The sequence below is a fragment of the Vicugna pacos genome, chromosome 1 (assembly GCF_048564905.1).
Source record: "Vicugna pacos chromosome 1, VicPac4, whole genome shotgun sequence".
Classification (NCBI taxonomy): Eukaryota; Metazoa; Chordata; class Mammalia; order Artiodactyla; family Camelidae; genus Vicugna; species Vicugna pacos.
In genome coordinates this window covers 62,944,742-62,970,719 of record NC_132987.1, presented here as the reverse complement: position 1 = coordinate 62,970,719, position 25,978 = coordinate 62,944,742, and the positions used below count along the sequence as shown (strand labels likewise).

Below are 25,978 nucleotides of genomic sequence, written 5' to 3'. Positions count from 1 at the left end.
TCTGAGGAGACGTTGATGTTGTTTCACGAGAAGTGGTGGAAGTGGGTGAGGTTGATTGTTCCACCAGTCCCCTTGTCGTGGAGACTGCAGAAGTGACTGGAGGGTTACTGCCCGCTACCGGCGTTGATGTGTCCCCTGTTCTTCCTGTGGGGGTGTCGACTGAACTTTGTGACATGACCGTCTTTGAGGTCATTGGAGATGTGTTGCTTACGCTAGATGGGGATGAAGTGCTGCCTGTTGAGGTTGGTGCTGTAAGCATCTGTGATGTTGTCCCGGGTGTGTGGCTCACACTGGATGGGGATGACGTGGTTGTCTCAGCTGCAGGAATTGTCCCTGGAGAAATGCCCACTGTAGATCTGGGTCCCGCTGTGGATGATGAGGGGGTTGATGTGCTCACGGCTGTGATGGTGCTGGCTTGAGTCTCTGCGGTGGTTTCCAGACTCTGAGTCTGGGAGGTCTGAGGAGACGTTGATGTTGTTTCACGAGAAGTGGTGGAAGTGGGTGAGGTTGATTGTTCCACCAGTCCCATTGTCGTGGAGACGGCAGAAGTGACTGGAGGGTTACTGCCCGCTACCGGCGTTGATGTGTCCCCAGTTCTTCCTGTGGGGGTGTCGACTGAACTTTGTGACGTGACTGTCTTTGAGGTCACTGGAGATGTGCTGCTTACGCTAGATGGGGATGAAGTGCTGCCTGTTGAGGTTGGTGCTGTGAGCATCTGAGATGTTGTCCCGGGTGTGTGGCTCACACTGGATGGGGATGATGTGGTTGTATCACCTGCAGGAATTGTCCCTGGAGAAATGCCCACTGTAGATCTGGGTCCCGCTGTGGATGATGAGGGGGTTGATGTGCTCATGGCTGTGATGGTGCTGTCTTGAGTCTCTGCGGTGGTTTCCAGACTCTGAGTCTGGGAGGTCTGAGGAGACTTTGATGTTGTCTCACGAGAAGTGGTGGAAGTGGGTGAGGTTGATTGTTCCACCAGTCCCCTTGTCGTGGAGACTGCAGAAGTGACTGGAGGGTTACTGCCCACTACCGGCGTTGCTGTGTCCCCTGTTCTTCCTGTGGGGGTGTCGACTGAACTTTGTGACGTGACTGTCTTTGAGGTCACTGGAGATGTGCTGCTTACGCTAGATGGGGATGAAGTGCTGCCTGTTGAGGTTGGTGCTGTGAGCATCTGAGATGTTGTCCCGGGTGTGTGGGTCACACTGGATGGGGATGACGTGGTTGTCTCAGCTGCAGGAATTGTCCCTGGAGAAATGCCCACTGTAGATCTGGGTCCCGCTGTGGATGAAGAGGGGGTTGATGTGCTCACGGCTGTGATGGTGCTGGCTTGAGTCTCTGCGGTGGTTTCCAGACTCTGAGTCTGGGAGGTCTGAGGAGACTTTGATGTTGTCTCACGAGAAGTGGTGGAAGTGGGTGAGGTTGATTGTTCCACCAGTCCCCTTGTCGTGGAGACTGCAGAAGTGACTGGAGGGTTACTGCCCGCAACCGGTTTTGATGTTTCCCCTGTTCTTCCTGTGGGGGTGTCGACTGAACTTTGTGACGTGACCGTCTTTGAGGTCATTGGAGATGTGTTGCTTACGCTAGATGGGGATGAAGTTCTTCCTGTTGAGGTTGGTGCTGTGAGCATCTGAGATGTAGTCCCGGGTGTGTGGGTCACACTGGATGGGGACGACGTGGTTGTCTCACCTGCAGGAATTGTCCCTGGAGAAATGCCCACTGTAGATCTCGGTCCCGCTGTGGATGATGAGGGGGTTGATGTGCTCACGGCTGTGATGGTGCTGGCTTGAGTCTCTGCGGTGGTTTCCAGACTCTGAGTCTGGGAGGTCTGAGGAGAATTTGATGTTGTCTCACGAGAAGTGGTGGAAGTGGGTGAGGTTGATTGTTCCACCAGTCCCCTTGTCGTGGAGACTGCAGAAGTGACTGGAGGGTTACTGCCCGCTACCGGCGTTGATGTGTCTCCTGTTCTTCCTGTGGGGGTGTCGACTGAACTTTGTGACGTGACTGTCTTTGAGGTCACTGGAGATGTGCTGCTTACGCTAGATGGGGATGAATTTCCGCCTGTTGAGGTTGGTGCTGTGAGCATCTGTGATGTTGTCCCGGGTGTGTGGCTCACACTGGATGGGGATGATGTGGTTGTATCACCTGCAGGAATTGTCCCTGGAGAAATGCCCACTGTAGATCTGGGTCCCGCTGTGGATGATGAGGGGGTTGATGTGCTCACGGCTGTGATGGTGCTGGCTTGAGTCTCTGCGGTGGTTTCCAGACTCTGAGTCTGGGAGGTCTGAGGAGACGTTGATGTTGTTTCACGAGAAGTGGTGGAAGTGGGTGAGGTTGATTGTTCCACCAGTCCCCTTGTCGTGGAGACTGCAGAAGTGACTGGAGGGTTACTGCCCGCTACCGGCGTTGATGTGTCCCCTGTTCTTCCTGTGGGGGTGTCGACTGAACTTTGTGACATGACCGTCTTTGAGGTCATTGGAGATGTGTTGCTTACGCTAGATGGGGATGAAGTGCTGCCTGTTGAGGTTGGTGCTGTAAGCATCTGTGATGTTGTCCCGGGTGTGTGGCTCACACTGGATGGGGATGACGTGGTTGTCTCAGCTGCAGGAATTGTCCCTGGAGAAATGCCCACTGTAGATCTGGGTCCCGCTGTGGATGATGAGGGGGTTGATGTGCTCATGGCTGTGATGGTGCTGTCTTGAGTCTCTGCGGTGGTTTCCAGACTCTGAGTCTGGGAGGTCTGAGGAGACTTTGATGTTGTCTCACGAGAAGTGGTGGAAGTGGGTGAGGTTGATTGTTCCACCAGTCCCCTTGTCGTGGAGACTGCAGAAGTGACTGGAGGGTTACTGCCCGCTACCGGCGTTGCTGTGTCCCCTGTTCTTCCTGTGGGGGTGTCGACTGAACTTTGTGACGTGACTGTCTTTGAGGTCACTGGAGATGTGCTGCTTACGCTAGATGGGGATGAAGTGCTGCCTGTTGAGGTTGGTGCTGTGAGCATCTGAGATGTTGTCCCGGGTGTGTGGCTCACACTGGATGGGGATGACGTGGTTGTCTCAGCTGCAGGAATTGTCCCTGGAGAAATGCCCACTGTAGATCTGGGTCCCGCTGTGGATGAAGAGGGGGTTGATGTGCTCACGGCTGTGATGGTGCTGGCTTGAGTCTCTGCGGTGGTTTCCAGACTCTGAGTCTGGGAGGTCTGAGGAGACTTTGATGTTGTCTCACGAGAAGTGGTGGAAGTGGGTGAGGTTGATTGTTCCACCAGTCCCCTTGTCGTGGAGACTGCAGAAGTGACTGGAGGGTTACTGCCCGCAACCGGTTTTGATGTTTCCCTTTTTCTTCCTGTGGGGGTGTCGACTGAACTTTGTGACGTGACCGTCTTTGAGGTCATTGGAGATGTGTTGCTTACGCTAGATGGGGATGAAGTTCTTCCTGTTGAGGTTGGTGCTGTGAGCATCTGAGATGTAGTCCCGGGTGTGTGGGTCACACTGGATGGGGACGACGTGGTTGTCTCACCTGCAGGAATTGTCCCTGGAGAAATGCCCACTGTAGATCTCGGTCCCGCTGTGGATGATGAGGGGGTTGATGTGCTCACGGCTGTGATGGTGCTGTCTTGAGTCTCTGCGGTGGTTTCCAGACTCTGAGTCTGGGAGGTCTGAGGAGAATTTGATGTTGTCTCACGAGAAGTGGTGGAAGTGGGTGAGGTTGATTGTTCCACCAGTCCCCTTGTCGTGGAGACTGCAGAAGTGACTGGAGGGTTACTGCCCGCTACCGGCGTTGATGTGTCTCCTGTTCTTCCTGTGGGGGTGTCGACTGAACTTTGTGACGTGACTGTCTTTGAGGTCACTGGAGATGTGCTGCTTACGCTAGATGGGGATGAATTTCCGCCTGTTGAGGTTGGTGCTGTGAGCATCTGTGATGTTGTCCCGGGTGTGTGGCTCACACTGGATGGGGATGATGTGGTTGTATCACCTGCAGGAATTGTCCCTGGAGAAATGCCAACTGTAGATCTGGGTCCCGCTGTGGATGATGAGGGGGTTGATGTGCTCATGGCTGTGATGGTGCTGTCTTGAGTCTCTGCGGTGGTTTCCAGACTCTGAGTCTGGGAGGTCTGAGGAGAATTTGATGTTGTCTCACGAGAAGTGGTGGAAGTGGGTGAGGTTGATTGTTCCACCAGTCCCCTTGTCGTGGAGACGGCAGAAGTGACTGGAGGGTTACTGCCCGCTACCGGCGTTGATGTGTCCCCAGTTCTTCCTGTGGGGGTGTCGACTGAACTTTGTGACGTGACTGTCTTTGAGGTCACTGGAGATGTGCTGCTTACGCTAGATGGGGATGAAGTGCTGCCTGTTGAGGTTGGTGCTGTGAGCATCTGAGATGTTGTCCCGGGTGTGTGGCTCACACTGGATGGGGATGATGTGGTTGTATCACCTGCAGGAATTGTCCCTGGAGAAATGCCCACTGTAGATCTGGGTCCCGCTGTGGATGATGAGGGGGTTGATGTGCTCATGGCTGTGATGGTGCTGTCTTGAGTCTCTGCGGTGGTTTCCAGACTCTGAGTCTGGGAGGTCTGAGGAGACTTTGATGTTGTCTCACGAGAAGTGGTGGAAGTGGGTGAGGTTGATTGTTCCACCAGTCCCCTTGTCGTGGAGACTGCAGAAGTGACTGGAGGGTTACTGCCCGCTACCGGCGTTGATGTGTCCCCAGTTCTTCCTGTGGGGGTGTCGACTGAACTTTGTGACGTGACCGTCTTTGAGGTCATTGGAGATGTGTTGCTTACGCTAGATGGGGATGAAGTTCTTCCTGTTGAGGTTGGTGCTGTGAGCATCTGAGATGTAGTCCCGGGTGTGTGGGTCACACTGGATGGGGACGACGTGGTTGTCTCACCTGCAGGAATTGTCCCTGGAGAAATGCCCACTGTAGATCTCGGTCCCGCTGTGGATGATGAGGGGGTTGATGTGCTCACGGCTGTGATGGTGCTGGCTTGAGTCTCTGCGGTGGTTTCCAGACTCTGAGTCTGGGAGGTCTGAGGAGAATTTGATGTTGTCTCACGAGAAGTGGTGGAAGTGGGTGAGGTTGATTGTTCCACCAGTCCCCTTGTCGTGGAGACTGCAGAAGTGACTGGAGGGTTACTGCCCGCTACCGGCGTTGATGTGTCTCCTGTTCTTCCTGTGGGGGTGTCGACTGAACTTTGTGACGTGACTGTCTTTGAGGTCACTGGAGATGTGCTGCTTACGCTAGATGGGGATGAAGTTCCGCCTGTTGAGGTTGGTGCTGTGAGCATCTGTGATGTTGTCCCGGGTATGTGGCTCACACTGGATGGGGATGATGTGGTTGTATCACCTGCAGGAATTGTCCCTGGAGAAATGCCAACTGTAGATCTGGGTCCCGCTGTGGATGATGAGGGGGTTGATGTGCTCATGGCTGTGATGGTGCTGTCTTGAGTCTCTGCGGTGGTTTCCAGACTCTGAGTCTGGGAGGTCTGAGGAGAATTTGATGTTGTCTCACGAGAAGTGGTGGAAGTGGGTGAGGTTGATTGTTCCACCAGTCCCCTTGTCGTGGAGACTGCAGAAGTGACTGGAGGGTTACTGCCCGCAACCGGCATTGATGTGTCTCCTGTTCTTCCTGTGGGGGTGTCGATTGAACTTTGTGACGTGACCGTCTTTGAGGTCATTGGAAATGTGTTGCTTACGCTAGATGGGGATGAGGTTCTGCCTGTTGAGGTTGGTGCTGTAAGCATCTGTGATGTTGTCCCGGGTGTGTGGCTCACACTGGATGGGGATGACGTGGTTGTCTCACCTGCAGGAATTGTCCCTGGAGAAATGCCCACTGTAGATCTGGGTCCCGCTGTGGATGATGAGGGGGTTGATGTGCTCACGGCTGTGATGGTGCTGGCTTGAGTCTCTGCGGTGGTTTCCAGACTCTGAGTCTGGGAGGTCTGAGGAGACGTTGATGTTGTCTCACGAGAAGTGGTGGAAGTGGGTGAGGTTGATTGTTCCACCAGTCCCCTTGTCGTGGAGACTGCAGAAGTGACTGGAGGGTTACTGCCCGCAACCGGTTTTGATGTGTCCCCTGTTCTTCCTGTGGGGGTGTCGACTGAACTTTGTGACGTGACCGTCTTTGAGGTCATTGGAGATGTGTTGCTTATGCTAGATGGGGATGAAGTTCTTCCTGTTGAGGTTGGTGCTGTGAGCATCTGAGATGTAGTCCCGGGTGTGTGGGTCACACTGGATGGGGATGACGTGGTTGTCTCAGCTGCAGGAATTGTCCATGGAGAAATGCCCACTGTAGATCTGGGTCCCGCTGTGGATGAAGAGGGGGTTGATGTGCTCACGGCTGTGATGGTGCTGTCTTGATTCTCTGCGGTGGTTTCCAGACTCTGAGTCTGGGAGGTCTGAGGAGACGTTGATTTTGTCTCACGAGAAGTGGTGGAAGTGGGTGAGGTTGATTGTTCCACCACTCCCCTTGTCGTGGTGACTGCCAAAGTGACTGGAGATGTACTTCCCACTATTGATTTTGATGTGTTGTTTATAGAAGTTAGAAGAGATATTGTTGTGTCCGTTGTCGAAGTGCCTTTAAATATAAAATTCAAAGAGTAATGAAACATAACATTTTCTTTTTGTTAGGCTGGAGAGTTATAACCAAGTATTGTGCACCTGGAACCTTCTGAATCACTGTGCTTCAGATATAATGGTTGCAGAATTAATTATTTAACTATGTCTCTGTTTTCTACCAATGTTGGCTCCTAATCATATGTAGTACTGCAATGTTTATCTTTGTTTTTGTGTTTTCTCCTTTACTGTTGGTTTATAGGTATAGTCATTGAAGTTGGCCCAGTACATTCCTCCTTTTCCCATATCAGGGTTTTATAGACGCCAAGATCCCTGAGCTTTTTCAGTGTAAGAACAGTGTGTTAATGAAAAAACACCCACTGTTCATTTTATCAAAAATTTAAATTTTTCCATCTCCTAAAACCACATTTCTCATACACTATAAAGGGATCATTACCCTCATGTCTTTTTCAGAGCCTCTTTTCCTATTTTAAAATCTCAGGGCTTATCTTTATCAGTTTTCATTCTCAACCCATCTGCTCATCCCATCTCTAGAAATCCTTCAGTTTTCATTCTCAGTAATAATCTTGTGATATTTTTTTCCTCCTTCATTTCTCTCTTACCCTATTTGAAATAGATAAGAAACTTGCTGACATTTCATTCTTCTTTGAAGAGCAAAGAACAGGAATTTTTGTGAACTTGTTAAATGTCTGACATGTTCAGGTACCTGTACCTTTGATAGTATATGTTAACTACTTGTAGCGTCTGAAATAACTTTGTGTATTCAGTATAAAGCATGTAGGAGTGCTTCCAACAATACAGAAGAATTTTTGAGGACTCAGGTATAAATTCACTCCCTTTTCTCTGGAGTAGTGTGGGTGGTTTGGGGGGCATTCTGTCTTCTCTTCAGATACATAGTTATTTGCATTTCATCCCACACTCTTTAAGGCCCGTCTTTGTGGGCGGTCCCCCACTTAAAATCCAGAGCTTTCTACTTTGCTGTTTCTTGTTAACTGGGAATAGAGTGAATTCTGTTGGTTTTTTAACATCATGTAGGGTCCTGATCTCAGGATGACTCCCTTTTAACAAACCTTAGCAAGCAGCTTCCCAGGGCACCGCCACCTCACATTTGCCCGCAGGCGCACGAGTAGGTGAGGCACAGAGCCCACAGGCTGCACGTAGGATCAACAAAACTGTTTTCATGTTCATTTCTTTTACAATCAGAAGGGAGAAAGTCATTGCAAAAATAATAAATATGTAATCATGAATCCAGCCTTGACTGCATTAGTCCAACACAGTCATAAAATGTAATTTTTATTTTATTTCATTTTGGCAGAGGAAGGGGCACAGGAAGGCAAAAGTGCCTAGGGCCCATGAACGTCATTGTGTTGACTCTTTTCTGGATGGTTTCCACAAAAGTCTAGACCCAGTGATAAAGAGGTAAGTGTAGTGGTAGCAGTTCATAGATGACAATCAAAGTTCATTTTATATTATTTCACGTATCTTATACTGATTTTTCTCCCCGAAAACTATCTTTAACTGTTAAAAAATCACAGAGCTAACTTCTTTTTTATTCAACCTTTATGTTGACACTAAATTTTTCTGATACAATCTTACTGAGATAAAATAATAAATCCAGTTTTAACAAATCTTCAGTATTTGATTCTTTACTGAGATGTTGTTAGCTCCATTTATCAAGAGATGTTCTCTTATGTCATATGAACATCAAGGCTAAGACACTGCTCCATCTTTGAAACGAGCTCTTTTCTCCAAGGTGATAATTGCCAGTTTCAAAATACTTAATCAAAAGCGGAGGGTTTTCATGATTAGCAAAATTAAAAAACTCAGAGCATTAATAAGGTTAATATTTAGAAGAAAGTGCTTCTCTGGGGGTAGAGGGCTCTGACGTATACACTCAGGGCCTCAAATTTAAACTTGTCAACTACATACACTAGTTTTTTAAAAATCCTATAAAGTGAATGTGCTTTTCAAATGAAAAGGCATCAGCAATTTTTTTCAAGGAATTTAGAATAAAATTAAATTGTAATATTTTTTATTGGATTTCAAGTGGCCAGTCTTTCCACTTGAGATCGCCCTGAGAGATACAAAAAGATGAAGACAGGTTCCTTCACTGGAGAATGAACAGTACCCGTGCAGAAGGAGACCACTCAGTCCCATGGTCTGGAGTGCATCCCTGGTTTGCCAGGCAGCACTGAGGCTAAATTAGCCAGAAATTGGGTCTGGTCAATAAAACGTGTGCCTGGTCAGAGGTTTAGACATGCCTGGAGGGAAGCGTAAAAAAAATTCTACAATAGGGGATGGAGGTGCAGGATTCCCACAGAGCGAGGCACCTGATTAGGGCTGCTTCATATATATATTTTTTAATCTCAGGAATATAACTACTTATAGCTGTCTTCCTTATGAAGAAGAAGGCAAGGTTAAACTAGAATGGTGACCAGACTGTTTTAAATTCCATGATGGGAGGGAATATTAACTCTTTCAACCTGACTTACAGCATTTTCTTTAAAGCAAATTAAATTTCTACCTTAAAAAAATTGTTAACGTTTGTCCCTATCTAGCAGAAACCTAATGAGTGAATGCACATACTCTAGCCCTGGTCACATCATAACATGATGTTAATTTTATTGATCACACCAATTTTTTTTCAATTTCTTTGCCAGGCAGAATGTTTAAACGCCAACTTATTTTATTTAAAATAATTGACTGCACTCACTAGCTGCAGACAAAGCCTCAGTCAGCCAGTAGAGCATACCCACCTTCTTAAATTTATCTTTAAGTTCCTTGAATCTTCTAAATCAAGAAGAAACCAAGAAACCTTGAGGTTTTTTTTTTTCCCTTAGGAACTGATTCTTTTTGGTTTTTAATAGCTCTCTAGCTGTTTTCAAAATTTTTTTTTAACCTCTGTGTGCACAACTAGTTGAAGGACTGTAGTTCACAGTGAGAGAAACTCCCAGAGAATCTGGGTTTGAGTACAGTTCCGGGAGTTGACTAGATTCCCACCACTTTCTCTTCTTAAGAAAGCGATTTAGACTTTCAAGTGAGTGAGAATGACTGTGAGTCAGCTGTAATTTATCAAAAAGAAAATGACTTACTTGTAAGTTTCTATACTTTATTAATAGTAACTACTTACAGGTGACACACTTCTAAGCTGGTGGGGACAAATGCACGAACTAAGTTGTAGAGCTGTGCTAGAAAGTCCTTGGGTTCTTATTTAACCCAAAACGACTCTGCTGCAGCTTTAAAAGGGGACTTCCTTTACTCAGAATTATGAGCAGATTTGTTTATAAGACTCCAAATACTATTTCTGCTTTCTCCTCAGTAAAGTTTCAAAACTCGGTTTCTCTAGATAAGGTGTAGATTGGGAAACAGACACTATGCGATTATTGTTAAGCTTGTTTCATTTTCCTAAGAACATAAATAAAAGCAATTCTCTGTCACCAGGTTGTGAATCACTAGGCAGAAGCTATTTACATGCCAAACTTACTAAACTTACTATAGGTTTTTGGCAATTAACATCTTTTCAGGACCTACATCACCTTTGTTTAAAATCAATATCAGCAGCAAAATTTCATGATTGCGCAGTCCAATTTTTTTAAGTAAAGATTTTTGCTTGTTTGTTTATGAAAGTAGTATAGTTCCATTTTCAGCAACAGGGCAGAAGAGAGAAAGCCTTTAGCTACAAAACCTGCAAATGCCAGAGGACGTGTAATAAATGTTTCCTGAATGCAGAACCAAGATCAGAAGAAAGAAAGGGAGACATTCAGGAGTGAAGGAGTTGAAAACTAAGGTAAATAAGTGCTTTCGCAAGATTTGTAGATTTCCGAGATCTAGAGTTTGGGATTTAAGGGCTGTCTGGGAAAGGAGACACAATCTTAGATCAGGACACTCTAAACTGAATATCTTCTGCATAAAGCTAAAACCCTCAGTGAAAATGTGGCCTAGAAAAATCAAAAAGAAAAAAGAAAAAAGAAAGCTGAGTGAAAGATATAATTAAGAACAGAACTTAGTGATAGGAAAAGAACTGAAAACAGAATTACTAACTGTAAAAGTTGGTTTTCTGAAGATAAAATAGACACACTCCTAGCAGAAAGAAGGAAATAATAAAGATTAGAGCAAAGACAAATAAAATAGAAAATAGAAAAACAGTAGAGATAATCAATGAAACCAAAAGTTGATTCTTTGAAAAGATCCAAAATTGACAAACTTTTAGCTAGATGGACTAAGGGGGGGAAAAAAAGACTCATATTACTAAAACCAGAAATGAAAATGAGGACAATACTACTGATTCTACAAAAATTAAAAAGATTATAAGTGATTACTATGAACAATTATACACTGACGCACTGGATAACCGAGATAAAATGATCAATGTGCCTCCTAGACATGAAAACACTATCAAGACAATCATGAAGAAATAGAAAATCCAAATAGATCTAAAACTTGTAAGGAGATGGAACCAACAAAGAAAAACCCTGGCCCTCATGGCCTTACTGCTGAATTCTACCAAACACTTAAAGAACTAACACCAATCATCAAACTTCCAATAAATTAAGCACTTTCTAACTCATTCTTTTAGGTGAGCATTACCCTGATACCAAACCCAGACAAAGACACTATAAGAAAAGAAAACTACATCCCTTATAACAATATTCCTTATGAAAACTAATGCAAAAATCCTCAACAAAACAGTAGAAAGTTGAATTCAGCAGCATATTGAAAGGATTATACACTATGACCAAGTCAGATTTATTCCTGGAATACAATGATGATTCAGCACACAAAACCCAATCATTGTAACATATCACATGAGCAGAATTAAGGGGGGAAAATGATATGATCATCGCAACTGATGCAGAAAAAGCATTTGACAAAATTCAATAACACTTTCACGATAAAAACAACAAACTAGGAGTAGAAGGAAACTACCTCAATGTAATGAAAGTCATGTATGAAAGTCATGTATGAAATTCAGGTGTGAAAGTCCCACAGCAAATACCACACTCATTGGTGAAGCATTGCAAATATTTTCTCTAAGATCAGGAGAAAATCCAGGATGTCCACTTTTCTCCACTTCTATTCAACACAGTACTGGAAGTTCTAGTCAAATCAATAATGCAAGAAAAAGAAATAAGAGGCATCCAAACTGGAAAGGAAGAAGTAAAATCATCTCTGTTTGCAGGTGAGGATGTGGGGAAATTGGAATCCTTGTACAGATTGGAGCCCTGTTGGTGGGAACGTAAAATTGTGTAGTCAGTATGGCAGGAATGGTATGGCATTTCCTTAAAAAATTAAGAAGAGAATTACTGTATGATCCAGCAAGTCCACTTTTGGATGTATATCCAAAAGAACTGAAATACATTGAAGAGGTATTTGTATACCCATGTTCATAGCAGCATTATTCATAATAGCTAAAACATGGGAGCACTCAAGTGTCCATTAGTAGATGAATGGATAACCAAATATGGTCTTATAAGTACAATGGAATATTATTCAGCCTAAAAAGGAACAAAATCTGAACATATGCCACAACATGGATGAATCTTGATGACAATTTGCTAAGTGAAATTAGCTAAGTCACAAAAAGACAAATGTTGTATGACTTCACAAATATGAAGTACTTGAACACTAGTCAAAATCACTAAGACAAAAAGTAGAATGGTGGTTGCCCAGGGCTTGGGGGAAGAGGGAAATGGGAAGCTATTGTTTAATGAGTACAGAGTTTCAGTTTTACAGATGAAAAGAGTTCTAGAGATGTACAGTGGTGACAGGACCACAACATTATGAATGTATTTAATGTACACTTAAAAACAGTTACGACGGTAAATTTTACCACAGTTTAAAAAATCGAAAAGAAAAATGAATTGAGGAAAAAATAAGAAACCTGAATATAAACTATTTTAAATTGAATCATCAGTTAAAAGGAAAAAAAGCCCATCCCTCACAAAAGTTAGGTCAAGGTGATTTTATAGGCAATTTTACCAGATAGTCAAGAAATAGATAATTTCAATTTTATACAAACTCTCCCAGGGTTTAGTAAAAGAGGAAATGCTCCACAACTAATTTAGTTAGATTGGTCTAAAACCAAAACACAAATAATAATAAGAAGAAAGGAAAACAACAGAGCAATAAATCTCAGTAATATATAGATGGAAATGTCTTACACACGATATTAGCCAGTCAAATTCAATATTTGATTTATAAAAAATACATCATGATTACATCAGAAATACAAGAATAATATGAAACTGCTTTTAATGTAAATCACCATATAAACAGAAGGAGGGGAAAACATGATCATCACAACAGATACAGGAAAAAAATTGGGTAAAATTCAATACTCACCCCTGTTAAAATTTCTAGCAAACTAAAAACAGAAATTAATTCCCTTAACCTGCTAAACAATATCAATAAAACCCTATAGTAAACATCATACTTAAATATTGGAAATTGGAAATATTTCCTTTCAAATTCAGAAGGAATCCAAGATGCCAGCAGTAACTACTTCTATTCGACATTATGCTTGTAGTCTAGCCACTGCAACAAAATGAGAAAAGTAAACAAAGATATGAAGGTATAGAGAAGTTCTTTTTGGTATGGAAGGGAAGAAACAAACTTGTGATTATTTGCAGATGATTTATTTGTTTATATAGAAAACCTCTTTAAATTTATAAATCATTAGTAAAGTTTTACATTTATGATCAAAACTTTTAAAATAACTGCATTCCCATACATTAGCAAAAAAAAAAACCATTTTAATTATAGTGTTTATGATAGTGACAAATATAAAGTACCTAAGAATACATCTAACAAAAGATGTGCTTAATCTTTGTGGACAAAGTTAAACAATATTAAAATATATTAAAGAAGATATACTCATTATATTAAAAGTTGTAAAATACAAATCATTGAAAAACCAAAACCCCACAGTCTCACTATGCAGACAACTACATTGTTATGTATCTTCTAGGATTTTTTCCTATGCTTTAAAAAAGATTTAGTTCAAGTTACCTAGTATATAGGACTTTGCATCCTTTTAAAAACTTTACCGGGTATCAGTAGCATTTCTTCCTGCTTTTAAAAAGTCTGTAAATACAGCCTGAAGAAAGACAAATTCTTTCTGTCTTGGATAGTGGTTCTTTCTCTTCCTCCTTTTGTAGGTGTGGAGGTGTTGGCTCAGTGGGACTGGGCCTCCAGAGGTCAACAGCAAGATCTTGGGTGTTGTGTATAAATACTGCTTGCTGCATTCCAGAGGCCCCCTTGCCTGACAAAGCCATTCCCTCAGACTGAAAACTCCCACTGTTGCCATCCCCATTTCCCTACAAAGGGCAGCAGCACAGGGGCAGGCCTCTCTCCTAGAGGACTTCCTTCAAGGGGTCCTGCTGTAAACACCTCTCTGTGAGATGAGGAGCGCTCATCATCGCGAGCACTCTGCTGCTTCTGTGCTTGTTTTTCCTTAATAAGCCTTACTTTATGTTTGTTCCATGTGTTGCCAGTATGCATGTGTGTGTGTGCGTGAGAGAGAGAGAGAGAGACACAGACAGAGAGTCTGTGCCCCTTATGAAACACTGGACATTGTCTTTTTACATTAAATAATACTCCATCATTGGGAAAGCCCATAAATAACTAACTGTTGGACACTTAGGCTGTTTCCTGTGCTTTGCTATAATAAATAAAGCCTTGATGTATAATATTTTGTTTTGGTTTCATTATTTCAGCTCATTTCCTCGACATAAATCTCTGTAAGCGGGATTGCTGCTTAATGCTGTTATAAAAGGTTTTACATCATTCACACGTACTGCCGAATTTCTCTGCAGAGAGGTCATGCCAATTCACAGCCCCACTGTCAGTTTATCAGACAGTACATGTTTCCCAATACCCTTTCCCTTTGAGAAAAATCTCGGCTTGGCAGTACTAATTTTAAATCGTCAAACAAGACTGTGTCCTTCTGAATCATTGTTTAAAGCCCTTACTAATTGTGGGCTGAGTTGATCAGAGCCTCCTGCTCCAGTGTATCGGGGGGCTAGTGAGCCCCTTCACGCCGACGACGTAAGTTTATTGTGTAGGGGAGGAGGCGCAGTCTTAACAAGGCTCTAAATCTGGCGGGCTTGTTATTAGAAGGAAGAGATTAGCATTAGTTACATCAAAACTACGGTACTGTATTTGTCTTTCACCACCATTTAAGTAATACATCTTAAGCTGCTTCTTCAATGGATTATTTAGCTATTTATGAAAACAGTTTGCAGGTAACCCAAACTACTAAGCTTGAGTAGGTTATTCTCAGGCAAGAAATCCTGTGGGAGGGCAGGGCTATACAGAAGTTCTTTTTGGTAAGAAAGTGGTTCCCAAAAGATAGGGTGCATCTGAATCCCGGCGGGAGCTTGTCAGAATACATTCGGGGCTTTACCGCTCACCCGGATACCCCAGGTATGGGGTGGGATCCCGGAATCTGCCTTTTAACTCATGCCCACGGTGACGCTATGGACCACATTTTAAGAAACACTGCCCTTAAAATAAAATGATAGCATCTGCTCTTAAAAGTTTTTCATAAGCTAAAACCACCTTACTGAAGTTGTGAGGCACAGGAACGCAGGGTCTCAACCAAGCTTTGTTTTAAACAATATTCTCAGCCTTATTCTTCTTTATTTATTTCTATTGAATTATAGCCAGTTTACAATGTTGTGTCAATTTCTGGTGTACAGCACATCCCCAGTCTTATTCTTGTTACTCAAGCTTTGTTGGAATGAACTTTGTCTTTTAGCAGAACGCGTGGCAGCCCTTTCCGTTTTCATCAGATTGTTAGACAAAGGAAGCCTAACATTCTCACCCTGGCCAAATACAGAACCTATTTGCAGAGCAGAGAACTAAGGATTTGACTGTGAAGAGTCCATATTTGAGAGAAACAGGGTTTTCCCACCCCTCCCCTCCCCTCCTCTCCTTTCTCTGTGACACGCCATCTTCCACTTCACGGAAAAGACCAAAGCCCATCTAACTTGATCTCCTTCGATGTCCAGGATCCTCTCCAGCAGGAAATGTCTGTCTTCACCAGGCACTTTATCCTGCCCTCAAAGAGAGGCTACTTCTTCACTGAAACACACACACACACACACACACACACACACACACACACACACACACACGAGTGTGCGCCCCTGTCTGCCCCACTCCCTCCTGGGATGGCTGAGTCTGTCGCTTGTCTCCATCCAAGAGTCTCTTTCTGCTTTGCTCCTCTCCCACTGACAATCACATTTAGGTCTTTCTTGACCTAAAACAAAAATCTTTCATTCCTATTGTGTCCTCTGTATCCCTATCTTTTGTTTCACCCACGAGCATCCTGAAAGAGGGGTCTTGTCTACAGCCATACCACCCTGAGCATGCCCCATCCCGTCTGAAAGAGGGGTCTTCACTCTCCACTTCTTCCTTTGTCATCATCTACTCTTTACACTCTCTTCCACCTTAATCACCTCACAGAAAACGCTTTTCCCAAAAGTTACCCCAAATCTCCTTCCTAAGCACCAAAACCAATTTTCTTCTCAGTTCCTATTAATTTCTGTAAAATGTGGCACCATTCACTCATTCATTCAACAAATATTTCTTGAGCATCCACCTCAATATTCTCTTCTTGACCAGCATCCCTTTGGTATTTGCACAGTGCTGCCCTCCTGGAGGCTGAAGGATTCTTCTCTGCCCAACACTTTCCCTGTTCCTTCTGTTCCCTTGGCCTCTTCCCAGCTCCCAAGGAAGTCGAGCTTCTGGGGGTCACATCTCGAGCCCTCTCCCTCTCCCTCTGCACTTTCTTTCTGGCTAAATTGTTGCATCTCCTTTCACACCTCACACATGTACAATTCTCCCCTGACTTCACATCTATTTTCCAGACTCACCTTTCCAGCCATTTCCTGGCTGGCCTGTCAAATGCAACACATCCATGTCGAACTTTCTCTCAAACTATTTCATCTACCTTCCTTATGTTAATTGTAACCTCAGTCCCCCAGATACTCAAGCCAGAAACCCGAGTCCTCTTTGATTCCTTCCTCTTCCTTGTTGCCAACAACATAGTTTGGCACCAACTGCTGTTCCTCCCAGCGGTTTCTCCCAAGTGGTCAGCTGTTCCCTTTGCTGTGTTATCCTCATCACTTGAACTGTTGCAGCTGCCTCTTTTTTAGGGGGGGTGGGGGTAATTAGATTTACTTCTTTATTTATTTTTAATGCAGATACTGGGGATTGAACTCAGGACACTAAGAACACACTCTATCACTTGAGCTATACCTTCCCCGTCGCCCTGCAGCTGCCTCTTAACTGCTCTTCCTGACCCCTCGATTTCCCACCCTGCCTCAGCTTGCACACACTGCTGCCAGCTTGATCTTCCGCTCTGGGGACCAGGAAGGAGAGTTTCTCCTAGCCCCTCTGTAGCAGCGATTACTTTAGAAAGTGCTGGATTGCCTGCCCTAGGAGGCAACTGCTTGGATCCTAAGGGCCTGGGTCTAACTTTTTTCAGAGCCATGGAGACTGGCGGCTGGAATTGTTCCTGTCATCCTCTCATGACTGATAAGGAAACCAAGGTCCTGAAGCAGGGGTCCTCAGAGCGAGGCCATGAGGAGCTGGCTGAGAAGAGTGTTTGAGTCTTGTCAGTGGGTCTGTCTGCACTGAGAATGGTTTCTGTAGCCGGGAATGCCCATTACCGAGGCATTTATTTCTACCCTAAAGGCGGTTTCTGTGGGAGACACAGTCTTCACTTCGAGTTCCCGAGTGTCAACGGACTTGTGATTAATTGACCTACGCCGCTGGGAGTAGGAATTTCTTTCATACTTCTCTCACCAAGCACATTTTGACTCTGTAAATAATAAAAATTTTGATGCTTTATGGCTTTTCTTAGTTAATAGTACCTCCGTTTCACAGATGAGGAAACTGAGATTTGGAGAGGCTGTCTTGCCCAGTATTGCGTATCTTGTCAGTGATGGGCTGGGGCTCAAAGGTAAGAAAAACCCAAGACCTGGAAGGTGTGAGCTATTGCTCAGCTGCAGCACTGTCACTGATGCCTGGCCTCTCCACATTTTATGCTCTTCTAACCCTACCTCAAGGGAACTAAAGTAAAGGATGGTGACTAACTTGCCCTGAGTTCTTGGCCTATCACATGCAGGGTGGTCTGAGCCTGGGGACGAGTCTGGCACATTTTCAGGTGCAAGTGACATCAGGCTATTTCTCCCAATTTCCTTTGTGTCTCCTTATCTGTGACGACGTCAGAGTGAGTTGTGATGGCGGTTGACCCCTTGTGGGGACCAGACTGCGGTCAGAAGACACATGTGTGGTATCATGTAAAATGGATCGTTTTAAAGAAGTTCTTCCAGAGAAGGCACCTGCATCTAGGGATGGGGAAGTCACCAGAGCTGGCACCAAGGCGGGGCATCCCTCACTCTGAGTCCTGGAAGTCTCCATGGATGTCTCTGCTCCCACTGCAGTCAGAGAGCCGTGTCTGGGGGAGAAGTCCAGCTGTTGTCTTGGGCCTCCCAGGGCTGCAGGGACGGCCAGTGTGATGCTGTTGCTCCTGCATGGCCCTCTGGTGACTCCACAGGTATGAGGACGTGATGGGTGTGTTGTTGACTCAGGTGAAGGAGTGGTGGCAGAGGTGGTGACGGGAGACAGCGTTCCCACAGAGGGCTGAAGTCACTCTCTGAAGAGCAAACAAAGCCTGGGTCTTGCTTGCATATGTGTGGGCAGAGGTTTATTCTTAATGCCTAGTTTGTTTGTCCTGAGTTATTTCTGGAACCAGAAGTGAGAAACCCGTAAGCCTTGTCACCCACAAAGTTTCACTTTTCTGCTGTTATTTCCTGATTTGCAGTGATTTCCCCAGGCTGTGCCGAGGGCAGTGTACAGTCAGGGAAAACACCCAACTGCAAGGATAAACTTGAAGAGAAAACTGACTCCCAGGTGGGCAGCGGGTGTCCTGAAAGGTGTGAAGAAGCTGGAGGAAAGTGGCAGAGCCACCAGTCTTGCCATCCTATGTGGGAGCCACAGGCCTCCGGTGTGTGTATTAGTCTCGGAATTGGGTCAGCACCCCCTCCTCATCAGGTGCAGCTTCACCCCCTCTCACAGAGGAGGAAGGAGGTTATAGGAACTGTTGCTCACGCGCAGCTGGGTCTGCGCTTCCCAGGACCAAGGATGAAGACTGTGGTCCTCTCAGAAATTCTTGGTGACCAAAGGCTGACATTTCTGAGAGGTTCCTGGGCGGTGGGTGATTTCAGGCTTCTGCCCCTCTGTGGTCAGTGTTTGGGAGCTGCACCTCAGGGATGACTGGTTGGTGTTAGATGATGGATGTGATGGTTATTGGAGCCCCTGCTGTAGGAACTGTGATGGATGACAATGAAGGTGGTGTCTGTGGTTTGTGGTTTCCTGCTGTTATTTTAGAGGAAACAGAAACTGTGACCAGTGTTGTGTCCGCTGGGTATTTTTCCTCCATTTTTCCTAGAATTCAAGATGAGGAAAGATGCTAACTCAGAATGCCCTTAGGATAACTGATCTCATGGTATCTCCAGCACCTGGAATGATGGATGGCACACAGGAATTACTTCACAGACATCTGTTGAGTGAATGAACTCATGTATCCCTATCCTCTGGTCTTTGGCTCTTTCAGCTGAGGTTGAAGACAGGGTGACAATGCACCTATTTCTTCTGTAACTGTCACGTTGGTCCAGGGGTGGTCCCGAGGCCAAGAGGAAGCCAGCATGATGATTGCAGCCGAGGTGGTGTGAACACCACTGCAGCAGAAGGTAGCCAAACTCCTGAGGGCCACCCTAGGCGGGGAGGGTGTGCCTGCCTTGATGGGGCCAGGGAGACATGATCTCCAAAACCAAGATGGTGGAGGCTGGAGGTGGAACTTCCGAGGAGAGGAGGGTGTGGAGGAAAAGGCAAGTTGGAGCTGTGCTGGTGAGCATATGATCAATGCTGGGTTTTTTTGTTACTCTTCTTGCGTGTAGTTCTAGGTCTTCTGGGGTTATCACCAGGGTAACCTTGGTGCTGCCACATCAGATGCTGGGAGAAATTAAATCAAATGACCTGTGGCGGTATCAAAGGTGAAGAAATGGTGGGTCGATAGGCATTGTTTGTGGTGTGATTTCAGTGGGTACAGTTGGAAAGGAGAGATAAGGTTCTTGCTTTGGAGCCAGCTGTGAAGGATGAATTCTAAATGAATTTCCTTGGTGTTATTAACCGAATGTTTCATGGTCAGCTCAAAGGAGGTGGCCCCACTTACTGATGAGGAAAAGGAAGAAAGGCTTGAGAAAGCTGTAATGACGCCAGTGACTTTTCCAGTACTCTGATTCTTCTGAACACAGGTCAGCTGCTTCTTAACTTGGGGGAGAAGAGAATGAAGCTGGATAGCAATATCATATCAACTATTGTGATTTGGTGGTTGTTTGTTGTTTTTAACTGTGATTCCAGACAGATGCAGTGTTTTTGATGCCCCCAACAAAGTCCTTTCTGAGCCCGACATGACAAGTCAATGGAGACAAGGCCACGGAGTGGTTAAGAATGTGTATTCCACAGTCAAACTGATCACCATTTGCTGTATGATTTGGGCAAGCTACCTGGGGTCCTTATCTACAAAAGTGTGGAGATGGCAGATAATAATAATACGAGTTGGATAATGTATATAAAATGCTTAACTTGATATGTAAACTTAATAAATGGTACCATGTGCTGCCTGTTATCTTGGTCTCTACAAACTTCTGAGATCCTGTCAAAGGCAGCGATCCCTGTGACTGTGTCCTCTTTATGGCAGAACCTCTGCTTGCTGCTGTTTTCATAGCTGTCCACCTGCTTCCCAGAGCTCCACGGCTACCCCCGGGCCAAGCCACCGCAACTTCTGCCTGGACTCCCGCAGTCAGCTCCTAACTGGTTTCCATTTCACTCTTGCCACCTTCCAATCCATTTTCCACTACAATATCCAGGGCAACCATTCCGAACTTCAAATCTGATCATGTCACTCCTTTACCTGAAACTCCTTACTGTCTGGTCTGCCCCTCTCAGTTACTTAAACTCCACAATCCAGTCCCTGGCTTATAAGCCATGCATCATCTAGACCTGCCTACCTCTTTCAGGTCCTCCAAAGGCTCATCAAGATCTTTTCTTGGTCGGCGCATCTTCCCCTACCTGGTTCCTGCTCCCCACCCCTGAAGTGCACCTCACTTACTACTCAGCCTTTGGTCTCAGCTCGCATGTACAGCACTTCCTCAGAGAGGCCCTCATGGACTCACTAATCTACATGAAGTTTCCCTGTTTTATTCTCATTGTAATGCTTGTTCAACATACCACCACTGTAATTATTTCCTGTCTCTCTGTATACCAGATCTGAGCTCTAGGAGGCTGGGCCCCGTCTGTTCCATTCTTCACTGTCTTCACACAGTGTTGCCCCAGAACAATGTCAGGCACATAGGAGACACTCCTTAAATAGTTGTTTAATTAACAAATGTATGAATGAATGAATGAATGAATGAGTGAGTGAATATCGCAGGTGTGAGTGCTTCTGTTCTCCCCCCACTGATGAGCCAGGCTTGTGTGCTGCAGTGCAAACACAGTGACCAAGGCGTCAGGGGACCTGCCTTCTAAGCCCAGCTGCCCTGCTTTTGGGGACCTTGGGGGCCATGGGACCTGACACAAGCTTCGGAGGCAGGAACCATGACTTCGTTATCTTCGTGCCCAGAGCACTTGGCACAAGCAAGTGAATGAATAACTCCACGCTCTTTCTGATTCTGAATTCCCTCAAGCCCACTGTCAACAGGACTTTGGGAACTCAAACTGCAGTTTTAGTTGGAGGCATCTATACAGAACGTAGATGCCTATGCAGACTTTAAAGATGCAGACGTGGAGAACTGAGCTGCCCGCCACGCAAGCCAGTGCCCTCTGTATAAGCATGGCCACGACTGTAGAGGCCTGTGAGCAAACACGACGCCCAGTTCCTGGGGCCGCTTTGAAGTCTCAAGGAAAACGTTGACTATTTAAAACTCTATGAAGTGCCAACAAATTGAGTTCATTTCAACACAAGTCCTCGGCGCTGTGCTGGGAACGGGGACACGACAACGACTAAGTGTCTGTTCGCCATGAATTCAGTCTGGCAGACGGGGAAATTTGGAACTAGGAGGAGAGATGGCCTGGAAATTCTTCAGTCCTGGCCTTGGGAGAGGTGGGTCCACGCGCTCCGTTATGTGAAGCATTCAGCAGTGACGTGAAATCAAACAGCCACAGTAGCAAACCACTTGTCTGAGCACACAAAAGGCCAACTGCTTCTTGGCCTCTCCTGGCAATGGAGGCATAAATCGCCGGCGTGTCACACCCTGCCGGGATAGCCTCAGCCTCGGGAGCTGAGCCCAGAAACTGAAGGCTTGGAGGAGACTGCGCAAGGAGCCGTGCAGCCGCTGTGTCAGCAAGTGGGGCCTCTGCCCGACGGCGGGCCTGGCGTTCAGCGTCCGCTCAGCCAGAAGCCAGTGATTCTTAAAATGTGGTCCATAGACCACATTCTAAATAAACCAAGTGTGCCCTTGCAAATCCACAGGAAGGATGGGGGTGGCTTTGTAGAGCTCATAGATCCTTGGATGAATGGGAATGCATCCGAGCCAACAGAGGTGCCCATTCCATGCTGGCTCTAGCCCTCCTGCCGGGTCTCCCGGCTCTAAATGCAGCGGTCCCTCTTTCAAACAAGAGGTTATGTATGGCTCTTCTACTTAAACCAGATACTGCCTTGTTTTATCTTCCCCACAATCCTGTGAACTAGCTTCTTTCCATTTGACTAATTTTGCCAATTGAAGACACAGAGCTAAAGGTTCTTTTCTCACGTCCCCTGGGCTGGTAAGTGGCAACCTTGAGAGGGGTTTACTGATGTGAAGTTCCTGCTCTTTGCTGTACATTTTGCTGAGCCATTGGCCTAAATTTGATTGATCGTCCTGTCAGGACCTCTTGTTCAGGGATTCTCTCCTTTTGGTGTCCCCCAGCACAGGGAGGGTTTCCTGGGGCGGGACAGGTGGCCTGTGGAGGTTTGGATGCCCTTGCTGGCGAGTTGCGTAGGCCTGTCCCAGGCTGACACAGAGGAGAGGTTCTCTGCAAGGTGGAGTGGGAGAGCCTCCCCCTGGGCCCCCCCGAGGCTGTGGATCTCCACTGTCCTGCACTTACCACAGTCTCATGACCCCTCAGTGGTGCTCAGGGTGGTGGGTGGCCCCTCAGTTACTGGGCTACTGATTGTATTGGAGACTAAGGCTTATTTTGATCCAGTTTCCTTGCAGAAGGTGTGGAATCAGGGCTGCCAGGCTTCCTTCTGAATCATTCCTGCTGGGAGCCACCGGGAGGCCCCAAGTCTGCCGGCTCCCTGTTCAGCCCACCTCTGTCCATGCTTCTTCTCCCCTTCCCCCTTTGAGAGCCAGGGCTTTTCCCTAAGAAAGCCCTTTCCCTGCAGCACCTTCGTGGAAACCCTGAGGTTCCTCCCTCCAACCTGGGGCGGAGGCTCCAACACCTGCTCCAGGGATGATCCAAGCACAGGCGAGGGTGCTGGCAGCAAGTGTGGAAACAGACCCTAGATTCAAATATAGGCAAGTCACGCATAACCCCCGCTCGGGGAGCCAAGGGAACAGGACTGACCAGTTCCCACTCTCTCAGAACCCGTGCCCCGGGCAGATGTGGGGGGCTCACTTGTCCGTCCCTGCGGAGACTACTGTTCCCTCCAAGGTCCTCTTACTGCTCAATCACATGCCTGGGGGGCCACCTCCCACCCCACTTCCCCCTCCTTTCCTGGCCCTGCTCCGTTCTGTGCCTTTTAACCACACACAGGACTCAGCGCTCCAGAGCAGCCCTGCACGGCTTCAGGGCCACTGTGGGGACCCCCTTCCACCTTCATGGTCCTCCTTTTGCTCACACTGCAGCACTCCCCACCTCGGCTTCTCCTACCTACTCCCAGCCTGGTTCTGGCCCCTTCAGGCTCCTCTCCACCCACTTTCTGGCTCTTCCTGAGCTTGACAACCCAGGGCTGAGTATGGAGCTGGTATTGAACACTTTTTGTGTTGACTTTAAATCACAGAACGTCAAAACTTAGGAACTGAGGAATCCACAAAACGTCAAAACTTAGGAATCCAGAGGTCAAGCCATCTACCACCCTGCTTTTCATATAGGGGAACTGAGGCCTGGAGAGAGATACAATATGACCTGGTCACAGGACCAGTTGGTGGCAAAGCCAAGACTGTTCCCAGGGTCCCTAAATCCAAGGTGCCTTTCCCCCATTGCCCATGATTGTGACTCCCACAGACAGCCCTTAGTCTATTTTACCCCCAGGAATAGACTGTGAGGGGCTGGCAGCTGCAACCTCTGAAGACTCCTTCCGGCCTCCGTTTCCTTACTGTGTGATGAGTAGGGAGGATGTGGGGGTTGGAGCCTTGTGGAGGTGGTGAGTGTTCTGTTTGCTCTTAACCAAGACCTTAAACATTTCCACATCTCTGGCATCGTGCCTGTTACTACCTGTAAGAGAGTGTGTTTCTTCTGACCCACTCCCCAAGAAATGATTCCTTGGGTGAAGGCTTCCCCAGGCCTGCTGAGGAGGGGAAGGAGCTGTGATAATATCTTTGGTTTGGGGTCCTGACTCCTCACCTTCTCCTGGGCCCCAGAGGCTCAGAAGACTCCGACACCCAGAAATACAGAATGAAACTTGGTTCGGGGGCCAGAGGGGCAGCTTGGAAGGTGGTGGGGAGAGGACTGGGGGGCCCAAGTGGAACTTCTCCAAAGGGCCTTGCTTCCGGGTCCACCCCCAGCTCCCTATTTAAAGGGGAAGGAGGTGTGGGAGAGGCCAAGGCCAACACCAGGGCCGCAAGTCCTGCCCTGAGAGCAAATTGCCCAAGAGGAGGCTGTTAAACCCAAGATCAGAGGCGGAAGCCAACTGCCTGCACCGCAGCTGCCTTCTAGCCCCGCCATATTTCTCCCAGCCCTGCGACTTCTTTTCTTCCCTGGTCCCTTCCTTTCAATCTGCCTGTCGCCTGTGATTTCCTTCTGTCTCTGTATCTACTTTCCTTCAATTCATCTGTTTCTCACCTGTCTTTTCCTCTGACTTTACATCTTTCTGTAAGTTTTTCCTCTGATTCTGTTACCCAGATTTCCTGTTTTTCTGTCATTCTCTCTCCTCAACTCTCTCTCCCTCTTTCTACAGCTCTACCTGCCTGTCTCTTTTGACAAAAAAAGCCCTGGTTCCCTCAATGGGTTTCCCCAAACCAGGCCACTCCTGCCCCACTCCCCAAACCCATCTCCCTGCTTTTCTCTGTCTCCAGTTCTGCTTCCCGCCTCTCTAGCCACCTCCCTCTCCCCCTCCCTCCTTCCACCTTGTCCCATCTCTGTCCATTCACCTCTCTCTCTCTTTCCATGACAGGCCCCAGCTCCTTGAATGGGCTCCATGGAGTCAGCCACCCCCAGCCCGAGAATGCTGCCTCAGGTGTATCACTTACCCAGGACCACTAGCCAAAGGAGGCAGGAACATAAGCAGCTCAGGAACATGCAGGGGACCCTTCTCCAGTGGGCCCCTCTCATGGCTCCAGAAAGAATCCCTCAAGCTCCCCAGGGCAGCTCCTCAGCACAGAAGAGGTAGCGTGAGGAGCAGAGGTGAACCTGTCCCCACCGGCCGCTGGCCTGAAACAGGTGTATTTCCCTGAGGGGCCAGAGTACCAGGGAAGAGGACAAAAGAAGGCGTGGCTCCATGCCAATCATCCTTGCCCCGTCTTTTCTTTCCTCAGTCTCCACCCCCTTTCCCCCACCAGGAAAAAATTTTAAAAGCACCAATACACCCATTGCTCTGTTCCTAGTCAACCTGAGCCAAGTAGGGCAAGGGACAGGAAGGGCATGTAGGGGACTAGAAACCAGGACACACTGGAAACAAGGGGGCCACCCTGCTGCCTGGGATCCTGGGCTGCCCCTGTCTGGTTGGCACTTTGGATTGCCACAGCGGGAGCCCCTGGGTCATTTCAGAAGAGAGGGCAGGGCAGAATGGGAAAGAAAGGAAGGGCCAAGAGGGAGTGAGCTAGGGGCTGTATGAATAGGAGAAAGAGTGAAATCTGAGGGGACCCTAAGAAACATGGGAAGTGGGGGGAGCAATGTGGGGTGGGAGGTAGGAATCAGAAATATCCTTTTGGGGAGGAATGTTGGGTTCAGAATATCTGCGAGGCACTAGGCACAGGGCAGACCCTTGCCCAAGGGTGAATTTCCTCTTTCCAGGAGAGGGCACATAGAGCCAGGGTTCAGAAAGCCTGAGGCAGCCTGGGAAAGTTGCTTGAGGGATGAGGGGTGGGAAGTGGGGTTGAGGGTTCGACATGGGGAGAAGGAATTGTGACCCCACGAGGAAGTGGGGGCTGTTTCTGGAAAACTTGGAGCTCAGGTCACCCATTTTAACCTCTTGGGACTTGCAG

At 46.8% G+C, this 25,978-nt stretch overlaps 1 protein-coding gene across 1 annotated transcript in view; it reads right to left on the bottom strand.

The window, feature by feature from the left end:
• MUC4 (mucin 4, cell surface associated) overlaps positions 1-25,106 on the bottom strand; it is a 51,362-nt gene extending 26,256 nt beyond the window's left edge. Inside the window, exons 1-15 of the mRNA XM_072970780.1 lie at positions 25,025-25,106; positions 5,822-5,950; positions 4,739-4,983; positions 4,423-4,570; positions 3,967-4,248; positions 3,511-3,732; positions 3,086-3,276; positions 2,855-2,948; positions 2,630-2,758; positions 2,143-2,364; positions 1,687-1,968; positions 1,262-1,452; positions 1,031-1,124; positions 806-934; positions 267-600 (exon numbers count right to left, since the gene is read on the bottom strand). Coding sequence (XP_072826881.1) covers positions 267-600; positions 806-934; positions 1,031-1,124; positions 1,262-1,452; positions 1,687-1,968; positions 2,143-2,364; positions 2,630-2,758; positions 2,855-2,948; positions 3,086-3,276; positions 3,511-3,732; positions 3,967-4,248; positions 4,423-4,570; positions 4,739-4,983; positions 5,822-5,950; positions 25,025-25,106 — 2,774 coding nt within the window. The remainder of the gene's footprint in view (positions 1-266; positions 601-805; positions 935-1,030; positions 1,125-1,261; positions 1,453-1,686; positions 1,969-2,142; positions 2,365-2,629; positions 2,759-2,854; positions 2,949-3,085; positions 3,277-3,510; positions 3,733-3,966; positions 4,249-4,422; positions 4,571-4,738; positions 4,984-5,821; positions 5,951-25,024) is intronic.
• Between the last annotated feature and the right edge of the window lie 872 nt (positions 25,107-25,978).